The sequence below is a fragment of the Dreissena polymorpha genome, chromosome 16 (genome assembly GCF_020536995.1).
Source record: "Dreissena polymorpha isolate Duluth1 chromosome 16, UMN_Dpol_1.0, whole genome shotgun sequence".
Classification (NCBI taxonomy): Eukaryota; Metazoa; Mollusca; class Bivalvia; order Myida; family Dreissenidae; genus Dreissena; species Dreissena polymorpha.
In genome coordinates this window covers 23184340-23194923 of record NC_068370.1, presented here as the reverse complement: position 1 = coordinate 23194923, position 10584 = coordinate 23184340, and the positions used below count along the sequence as shown (strand labels likewise).

The following is a 10584-nucleotide window of genomic DNA, read 5'->3' as shown; positions in this document are numbered from 1 at the left end:
TTAATTTGGTTTTCATATAAACAGTTTTAACTATTCAATATCAACCTTTTTGTAATGTTTGTACCCAGTGACATTCATCATCGAACATAGGAATTCGGTACTTTTCGGCCAGGTTCTAGTAAAATAGCAATAACTTTGTACGAACAGTTCATGAGTTTTAATTAAATGTCAATTTAATGGAGGCCATTTTAACATGAGTTCGCGTTTGTTATATATGCTTTTCTTAGCTGATTTTTTAATACTGGAACACAAAATAATGCATTTATATAAGTATTTTAATGACTGCCTATCTTATCAAACATTTTCTGGAGCCCTGATCAAAGGTTTTTGTCGTTATTTGACAGTATGTCAATAAGCGAGACATGTGCATTTTGGTAATTGCTATTTGCTCAACTGAAAAAGGTCATATAATATATAAACGAAACAGCGGTACTCTATATCAATTGACATTGAATAGACATAAATAATTTATTCGCACAACAACGACCGTTTTGCATGATTTAATGCCGTATTAAATATTACACATGTGTCGTTAATGCCGTATTTGATACCATTTGTAAGAATACAGGCAAATGTCACAGCTTATAGCCTATCTTGTTTCTCACGCGTTCCTGATAATCGCTAACATTTTGTCATTGAAGTTTGTATGTTAAATATTATGTAGTTAATGATTTTCATTTACGAATGTAAAGTTCACAGCGCGTTCACTTAACGTTTTCCATATATGCATATTGTGTCTTTTGCACAGTTATTACATCTTTTATTTAGTTAAAATTATCTATGAAATTAACTTTGGCTAACTCCTGTTTCTATAATTTAGGAAAGCCGAGTTACCTTACGCATGTACAATACAAAATGTTAGTGTCTACTAAAATTCACGAAGCAATTAGAAAGTGCAACAATCATTGGCTTTAACTATGGTGCTTATCTGACGGTGCTTAGTGTCTGACAACTGGGACATAGCGACGATATTGTGAACCTTACATTCTAACAGTTGAAGGACATTTCAATAGATCACGCAATTTGATGCGAAGGGCTTGAATGCTAATTGACAGTTTGTATTTGGAAATAGTGCAATTGTATGAGGAGTATGGCATTTCAACGTTATGCGTTTTTTCTTTCACTCTGTTTGCTAGGTAATCTTTTTCAGTGCGTCTTCTTTACATATTGTGTTATATGCACATCAATTGAGCAATACATGTCTTAAAAATGACAAAATTAACAAAATCGATCAATGTAATAAAGATTCATTAATAGCTAAGTTCAAATTATATTTCATTCCGGAAAATAATGTTCGAATATTTTGTTTGCATCCAAACCTCTTGAACTTATAATTTTTAAGTTTAATGTGTGTGTAAGTTCTGAATTGGCAATTTATTTTATTAAGAAAAGAAGAGGTTCACACAAAATACATCCTGATTATATTTCTGAAATTTCATAATTCTTATATTGAGCTTAACGCAATCTAGCTTTTTTTATTTCGTGCGCAGAATGCTACGGATTTCTCGAAAATCCCAACAATCCACAGACGCCTCTGAGTTTTATGGTACTAGGCGACTGGGGCGGTCTGCCTTTCTTCCCATACACGACCCCAGTGCAGACAGCGGTCAGGGACCAGATGGTGACTTACGCCCTCCAACATCACCCGCGCTTCGTGGTCAGCCTAGGCGATAACTTCTACCTGTACGGCGTCGAGAATGCTGACGACACACGCTTTAACGTAATACAGCGATGTTTAACTTGAGTGTTGAGTGTTGTTTGATGTTACGTGAAGGTTGGGTTTTGGGAGCTTGTATTTAATATAGCGAACACGTTTTACAGCATATATATCACGCTGGGTATGGCGATACATCGATAACAGATGGCACTTCGATAGCTAAGAATAACAAATGCACGCGCGAAAGGTGAGTTCTTCAGCTTTTTTGCATTTATCATCTGTTCATTTGGTTTTTAATACACGGAACATTGTTTGGCGATTAATATCATTGCGAAGAAAGAAATTCCCGGAAGAACGGTGGATTAAAAATAAAACACGATACAATTCCATCGATAAACAGTATGAATAAGATGATCAGTACATATTTTAACAAAACAAAAATATTTCGAAATAAATCATAACGTGCGTGTTATTCAAAATAAAATCTCAATATGTCCACAAATATTATGCCAGGTTACATTTAAGGTTACTAACGTATTTGAGGAAATTTAAATGTTTTAAGAATCGGATGACAAATGTTCATGGACACGTCTTTAACCGATCAACTCAAAGCCAGTGGCACATTAGTTCTCTACTGTATAAAGTCAGGTTATTGAGGCCTTTGACACAATGCTTCTGAATTTCGGAATAGTCCTATGTTTTGCATGTAGGTGCTGTACAAACGAGGCACATATACTTCGACAGAGTATTCTTATTCATAAGTTCAGATCCTGTGAAAAGACAAAACAAGCATTCAATTGAAAGAAGAAGGAATTTGTTTCCAAAATATGACATGTAAATATTTCATGTACGCATTTCTTTTTCCCCAGAATCTGTTTTTATTTATAATCCAAATGTCTTACCCGTGTTTGTTATGCAACAAATAAAGTGATTAAGGGTCAGGTGAATCGCACTTCGAGCAAACGTGATCGTTGTGTAAAGCAAAGTGATCCCTATGAGGAAAGATCTAATTAAATGGAGTTTTCCATTCGCTTACTCTTTTTTAAATTGTGTTGCTTCGCATTACAATCATCTGAATGATGCGATTCTAATGAACAACGACAGATGATTTAATGAACAAATCTGTGTTTGCCTCTTATAGACCGCTTTCTCTTCTGTTATCTAGAGCCCTGCTATAAGTAAAATAAAACACGACCGTGTTGATCTACAGGATCCGTTGTATTTTCATCTCTCACAATCTCAAGGTACCACTAAACAATAAATTCATTATGTAGACTATTATTTGTGTCGTAACTTGAACTATATTGCTTCAGATATGGGCATTTAAATCTTATATATTGAAAAGAAAGTATAACATGAATAGTATACATAGATAGTAAAACTCGGATATCAGAGCGCCCGATTGTTGAACGTCTCCGTAAGTGTCTTCAATCGGGAATCAAAGTGTCTACAACACCATGAATATCACCTATAAAAACATGCTCCATCTTCGTTTATATTCAATTAAATACTGTCAAATTATCAGTATTTGAAGCGCAGTGATTACTCTACGTGCTGGAATAGCAACAACTTTATTGCAATATGTCTTATTTTGTTGACGTGTGTACTGATTGTTCAGTTTATGATGTTTTCCGATGAAATTTTCTACTTTGACAAAAATCTATTATTCTTCATTGAAATATATCTTCACAGAACAAAACGATATACAAGTTATCGACTTCACCATCTACCGCGTCTTAAACACTTATATTCAGGATAAACGTTTCAACATCCGAGGTACTTATCTTTCGCTCGTGAATTTTGTTTTTCTCTGTTATCGAAGTGCCACCCGTTATCAAAGTATCGCTATACCTTGCGTGGGTATGGTTAGCGTTATGTTCACGTTATAAAAGTTTGATTTTATTGTTTGTACCGTTTTAGGAGACATGAAATTAAAATAATAAAACGGTTTCGGGGCAACCGTTTTTAGATTAATTTGTGGCGTTAAAATTCTTACTTTGAAAATCATATGAGGAAAATGCAGTATTTGATAAAAGTTGGCGGACAAAATAAGGTTTACTTTATTTATTGTAACACATTGGTACATACGGAATATGGCACATCTCCACCCTACAGTAAAAAAACGTATTACAATGGGATTTTGACGCCGATGACGATGCTGACAGCTGCGTAGCTCTCTTATACAGGACACTATGTTGATTGAATTTATTGCGCATTATCGGAATAACAAGCTGTAGACTTTAAAAGAATGCGCATTTTAATTTACTTTGCATCTTTGCTGCCATTAATTGTGTATGTATTCGGCATCTAAATACACACAACCATATTTGATAAAACAGTAGCGAACAGTTTTATGTTTCCGTAAAATGAAAGGAGCCCATGAAAATACTACCAGTATATGCCATATTTGGCAACTACCTTAAATTTCGAAGTCCGAAAATACAGTAATATATCGATTAGATCCAAAATAGACCATATTTCTTATTATTATTACTGCTACCATCTTTTATCACAATCTATCATTTGTATCATATACAGCGTAGGTAAGCAAACAGCATACACATAATCATACTGATGTTGCGAATTTGGTATTATATCTCCATAGCGACCCACATGCAAACGCATATGCACCGAACGCAGCAAACTAGTGCGACATTCGGATCTGTAGGATCAAAATTCGAATGGAATACACTTACTTTTGCATCTCCCAGCAAATTCATGAACAATAAGTATACCATAAACAAGTTCGTGGTTTCTGTTGGTATTTAAATGAATGTTTGAAAATAAACAACAGACTGCATGAGAACTGTCAGTCTCGTGTTAATTTGCTTCCGACTCGAGTTCGACCCCTCTTGCTATACTAATTAGCATAACTGTCTTGGCTGATAAAAGCTCTCAGACCTTCATAATGTCATCTCATACTTTAATTCTGACGAACACTCAACATTACCATTAAGGAGAGCTTTGCGCGGGTTTTGTTCGCAACACCAGGCTGATATATTGGTAACCATGTGTTTCAAGCTGTTGATAAATCTAATGAGAGAATATAACACACATAAAACATACAAACAATATGTTTTTCTCTTAAATAAATGGTATCCGGTAAGTTGTAAATGTCAGCACACCGTTAAGACCCTTTCTGTAGTGACAGAAAGAACTCGGGTGAAAAAGAAAATGACTTATTTGGAACTTTTTCCTTGCATTGACCTAAATAGGAGCCAACAGCCGATCGAGTGTGAAGCTAAGTCACATATACCGGCAGGTTAACATTTGTGTTATTTTTTAAGAAATTTCGAAATAATATAATTTATGAGTGTGTGCCAATAGTGGGGCCATATCAGTGATTCATATACATACAGCATTGGCTACTACCCTCCTACTGCTAATTCGCTTTATAAAGAAGAAGCCAAGTCTTATTTCTGACCTTTTCAACTTGTGGCATCTGGTCCATTTAGTTGCAATAATTCAACTCTAACCTGTATAACCCAAATGGCTGCTAATTGTATGCAACATCTTGGACTGTCCGCGTCACACGTCCTTTTCAGTAGCATATCTTTTTCTCCGCCCTCAGCATTTATCGACCCGTTTATTTAAGATTTTGCCAGCTATTTAGGATCAAATTGTATTTTCTTCAACATTAATAAAACTGCGGTCGAATGCGATGATAAATCTTAGAAGCAGACTGACAATCTCTGGACTGTCAAAGGAAAAGCTGTAAGCTCGAATAATCTTTGTGGAAATAACACGAGTGAAAATAAGTGTACGGTGTTGTTTTCCTGGTGCACAATGCACTGTACAGCTATTCTTTTTATATACATGTACATTAATTTGGATTGCCTGTTATACAGCTGTTTTACAATGTTTAATTCCCTGCATCATTTTCATTGCATTTTTTTTTAATTCGGTTGTTTTAATTTATGTCAATATGTATTTTGTAAGAAAGCGCATTCTTAGTTTTATATAACTAATTTACGATTATTACTTACACAACTATTATTTTCCAAATTATTTGTTTCATGAGTCTGAACTAAATGAAACACCTTTTTTTTCGGTTGCCATTGAACTATTCTGAGTTAAATATTGATAAAGATTCGATTTAAACATTTTGGTTATCCATAAAACACGAAGTCTTGCTCCCCGTTGCACACCTCACCAGGCATTAAAGTTAGAAATATAAGCCGCGTTCTGGAAAAAGGCATGGCTTAAGATATGTGCGTACAGTGTCGTCCCGGATTAGGATGTTAAGTCCACACAGGCTAGTCAGGGTGGACACTTTCCGCATAAATTAGATTTTAGTTCAGAAGAGACTTCATAAAAAAGAAATATTGAAGAAAATGGAAAAAAGTGTCGTTCCTGATTAGCATGTGCAGCTTATCTGGGACGACACTAAACGCACATGCATTACGCCCAGTTTCACAGAACGAGGCTCATGCGCGACTGTTCAACCTTTCAGCTGACGTTCGAAGAGGTGTATTCCGACCCGTCCTTGCACATACCATGGTACGTGACTGCCGGAAACCACGACCACTACGGCAACGTGACGGCTCAGATCGAATACTCCAAGATATCCAATCGATGGTAATGTGATCGTTGTATACAGTGGCATTAGGGAGACATAAATGATATTTATTTGTGTAGAAATAACAACATGAAATAAGTTTAGCTCTAAAAAATAATACAAAGAAGAGTCTGAAGAGATGTGTTTGTCAGAAACACAATGACACCTATTGACACCTATTGCGCCGCTTTGAAATAAAATTTCAAATATCATTTGGCAGGTTTAGAAATTATCTCCCTTTTAAAGCTTATTACTTCACTTGGATTGTATTTTTTTGACTTTTGACCATGAAGGATGACCTTGACCTTTCACCACTCAAAATGTGCAGCTTCATGAGATACACATGCATGCCAAAAATCAAGTTGCTATCTTCAATATTGCAAAAGTTATCGCAGTTTTGGGACAGAATGATAGAATGACAGAATGATCATTCGATCCGGGGGCATAAAAAAACAAAAACAAACAAACAAACAAAAATAAAATATTATTTGCTCGTAAATTTACAATGGAAATCTAAATTTAAGTTTCTTTATCTTATAGCCGCCCGAGTTGATATTTCTCACAACAAATCGGTTATCTCAACTGACCAGAATTAATCAGTATTCGTCAGATACATTCGATAGCTTAACTCTTCCATACTGATATTCGCAAAAAGTGTGCCAAAATGCCAAAAGCATCAAAAATACGAAACATCATCATGTACATAACGGAATCCTCGAGACAATTATTAACCTGCGACATATGCACGCTTTGGGTCACGTGAGCGCAAATTTCACGTGATTTCCACTTCTGCGCATTACAAAACAAAGAAAAACTACTAAATAATACAAGCAATTTAAAAACGAATTATGTCTACGGATAGCCCTAACAAAGTGATTATAAAACATGTTTTTGTCTAAATGGATAAACGAGGATCATTGTGTATTGAATATCCCGTCGTAAAATGTCAGAATGCAAGCTGATTGCATAAAACGATTTCTCAGATCAGAGCGAATTCAATATGGCCGATTTGTGGATTGAAAACGAAAGGAGCTTTTATCAAGCTTGATGAAAGTTTATTGAAATTTGTCGAGTAATATGCATAGATATTGACAAAAAAATCACGCTGCAAAAAAACATTACGCTGCTATATCCTGTCTGTTTGCTTGTCCCATTGTAAACGGGTAATGCCATGATTATTCATTATTCATGCAAATGGCGTTGGAAACAATCATGCAAAGGTCACGTGGTTTTACATGTCACCCGGGCGTGTTTATTAAAAATTTAGATTGTTTCTGTGCATGCACAGAAATTGAAAAGCCCCATCTTTGTACTGAATTTTGGCATTTCTTGACCGATTTTGACCAAATTTTTGCACATCTGACATAAATAAAAACACATTCATAATAACTTTTTTTGCGCCACATAACAAAAATGGCTTTTATCAGAAATTCTGCTTTTAAAGAACATTTTGTTCGCCGCTTTTTTTTTCATGCGTTATCTTTATGCCACCGGACTGGTACATACAATCGGCAATCGCTTAGTCATCACTCATTTAATCTTCTCTCATCGTTGATACGACAAATGTGCCTCAATAGGGCTAATGCATAAGGTAGTTTCCTTCACAAGGACCGAGATGTAGCGTTCACCTTAGTTGTTGAGCATTATATTTACGGCATTAGTGACATCCCGTGGTCATTTCAACACTGATTCTTTTTTACATACATCATTCGTTGCTTGTTTTTAATTAGGAAATTCCCAGATTACTATCAAAAGATTACGTCGCACGCCCCTGGCGGTCGCTCCGTTGACGTCATTCTAATCGACACCATAGTATTATGTGGCAACGTGTACGACTCCCACGTGCCGCCTGTGGGCCCTGCCGACTCTGGCGCAGCCGCCGCCCAGTGGGCTTGGCTTGAGGAGTCACTGAAACAATCCAGGTGAGTCGTTCACAATGACTTAAATATACCTCTTTTATTAAATACCCGATTTTTTAAGTGATCAGTTTAAATATTATTGTATAATCGTCACTTTTTCCAGTTGTATAGTTAAGTATTTTAAATACGACATAAATGCAGGCATTTGCAGTAATACCATGTGATGTGTTCAGCTTATAATGTATAGTTTAGTATTTTTATTTCATTTAAATGTAATTTGTAAGTTAAATTCCTCTGTGAATTTATCACTTATACGATGCATGTATGAATGAAACAGTCAAGAGTAGTTTACATTTGCAAGCCTCCAAGTAGTTGGGCCCACTTTTTTTTTTTTTTTAACATTCCGAGTCTGCGCTAAAATTCCCGAGCGGACCTTATCGTTTACATTCTTAGTAAGTTATGATTTCTGCGCGGAATGGAATTAAAACAACAACAACAAACGAGCTTTTTCCGAGAATTCCGCGTTTATAAAGCCCCAAATAGTTAAGCCCACTTTGCGGTATTTTGCCCTTGTTCATGGGCTAAGCACTTCAAAATAACATATTTTCCGTATAAAGGTAAGATTAGTTTATGTTTTCTACGCGGAATATACTTAATAAATAAAACATTGACTCCAAAATCGGTACTTTGACAAAAACGACAAGTCGAACTAGTTTACCCCCACTTGGGATACCTTTTCTTAGTATCAGCACTTGTCGATCTATTTTCCAGGGCGGACTATATCGTGGTCGGCGGTCACTACCCAGTGTACTCCGTCGGCGACCACGGACCGTCGGCCTGTCTGCGGAGGCAGCTTGAGCCCTTGCTGCACACGTACAGGGTGTCGGCGTATATCGCAGGACATGACCACAATCTACAGGTAAAGGACATACGCGAGTATCTTCTTCAATCTGAGAACGGAAGCTATTTAATGACCATAATATGCAAGTAGTGATTATCGCGCATCTATATTTACATCGCCTACGTCTTACATTGATCACACGTTAGTGTCACCTATTTTAAATCGTCAAATGTCATATTTAAAATAATTTAACAATTTAATAATTTTCTATAAGTTGTTAATAAAAGTAGTATTTATGAATTTAATGTTATTCACACTTTTTGATATTTAAAACGACATCGGACCAGGTTTTTTTTAAATATATACATGTACAATGATATCGCCATCGCTCAGTTAAATATAACTACCTTACATATTTTAAATCTTATAATTGCTAATATAATTATGAGGGCGTGGTAATTTTAAACTATTTAGGAATGTATATAAATCAAATTCATAATTTTTATCAATATTAAATATGTTTTTTTTATGTGCTGATTTCTTGTAACTTTAATTTTCTTTAAAATATTGTGTACAGCATGTCTCATTGAAAGTGTTCTTGAATACCAATTGTGTACAACATGTCTCATTGAAAGTGTTCTTGAATACCAATTGCGTACAACATGTCTCATTGAAATTGTTCTTGAATAACAATGTACAACATGTCTCATTGAAAGTGTTCTTGAATACCAATGTACAACATGTCTCATTGAAAGTGTTCTTGAATACCAATTCAATAAGCTTACCATTGAAATGTTGTATTGAAGTAAAACGGTTTTAATAAATTATCTCATTTTGTGCTTTCCAGCATATTCAAATGGCTAGAAATAGTTCAAGTGTTACCAACAACGCCATGGATTATTTCATCGTAGGCTCGGGAAATTTTGTGGATGCCAGACGCTTGCATTTCGACGACATACCGGAAACTCAAGTGAAACTCTTTTTCGGAGAGTTATTACACTTTGGTGGATTCGCGTGCTTCGAGGTGTCCGGTGACACGATGACAGTGAAGATGATTGACGGATTGGGAAATCTACTGTACCAGTATCCGATACACCCGCGAAAGTAATGAATCCGGCGATTTCAGACAATCAAAAAACATGCCCGTTCAACGTTACAATAATCTGCTTTGTTGGAATTCGATGGTTTACTTATTAAAATCAGAACGTAATTGAAATGGCTTAAAAACATACATGGAATTGAATATTATATAAATGTATAAACTAACTTTGACTAGGTAAAAAAGTGGGATGGTAATAATAAAGGGGCATATGGAAATATTCATAACATGCAAACATGACGTATTTGAACGTTTAATGTTTTGTGATGGTGCCCTTGTGGCTTTAGAGTTCGCCTTCAAAGCGTGTGGCAGTCCGGTTATTACATGCTGGGGCACAGTCCGGTTTCTCAAAGGCGACATAAATACACTTTTTTAAAATTAATTAAAATAAAACCAATACATACACTGGTTAAAGCTTTATGTCTTTCACACAGCGTGTTGTCATTGATTCGTTTGCGTCATGGAAAGGTAAACCTAGTTATTTTTTTTTATAAGTGCCGTTTTACGGACTAGCTGTTGTTTTTCTTTTTATCGAGTGCACCGGGATTGTCTCCCATATGGCCATCGCCC

The 10584-nt window shown here is 35.6% G+C and overlaps 1 protein-coding gene across 2 annotated transcripts; it reads left to right on the top strand.

Annotated features, from left to right (window-relative positions):
- Positions 1 to 968: 968 nt before the first annotated feature.
- On the top strand, positions 969 to 10125 carry LOC127862083 (tartrate-resistant acid phosphatase type 5-like). 2 transcript variants are annotated; one of them, XM_052401043.1, is made up of 6 exons: positions 969 to 1136; positions 1491 to 1720; positions 6111 to 6235; positions 7946 to 8137; positions 8846 to 8993; positions 9763 to 10125. In XM_052401043.1, exons 1-6 carry the CDS (start codon positions 1082 to 1084, stop codon positions 10021 to 10023), a joined length of 1011 nt encoding a protein of 336 aa, XP_052257003.1. In that variant the 5' UTR covers positions 969 to 1081; the 3' UTR covers positions 10024 to 10125. The 2 variants fall into 2 exon arrangements, with proteins under 2 accessions (XP_052257003.1, XP_052257004.1); XM_052401044.1 differs by lacking the exons at positions 969 to 1136; positions 1491 to 1720 and adding an exon at positions 1762 to 1904.
- Positions 10126 to 10584: the final 459 nt, after the last annotated feature.

Bases quoted from the DNA above. Each gene is read 5' to 3' on its own strand.
- LOC127862083 (XM_052401043.1), top strand. From the start codon at position 1,082: ATGAGGAGTATGGCATTTCAACGTTATGCGTTTTTTCTTTCACTCTGT. The intron at 1,721-6,110 runs GTAATACAGCGA...TCAACCTTTCAG, and splicing joins CTGACGACACACGCTTTAAC to CTGACGTTCGAAGAGGTGTA. The intron at 6,236-7,945 runs GTAATGTGATCG...GTTTTTAATTAG, and splicing joins TCCAAGATATCCAATCGATG to GAAATTCCCAGATTACTATC.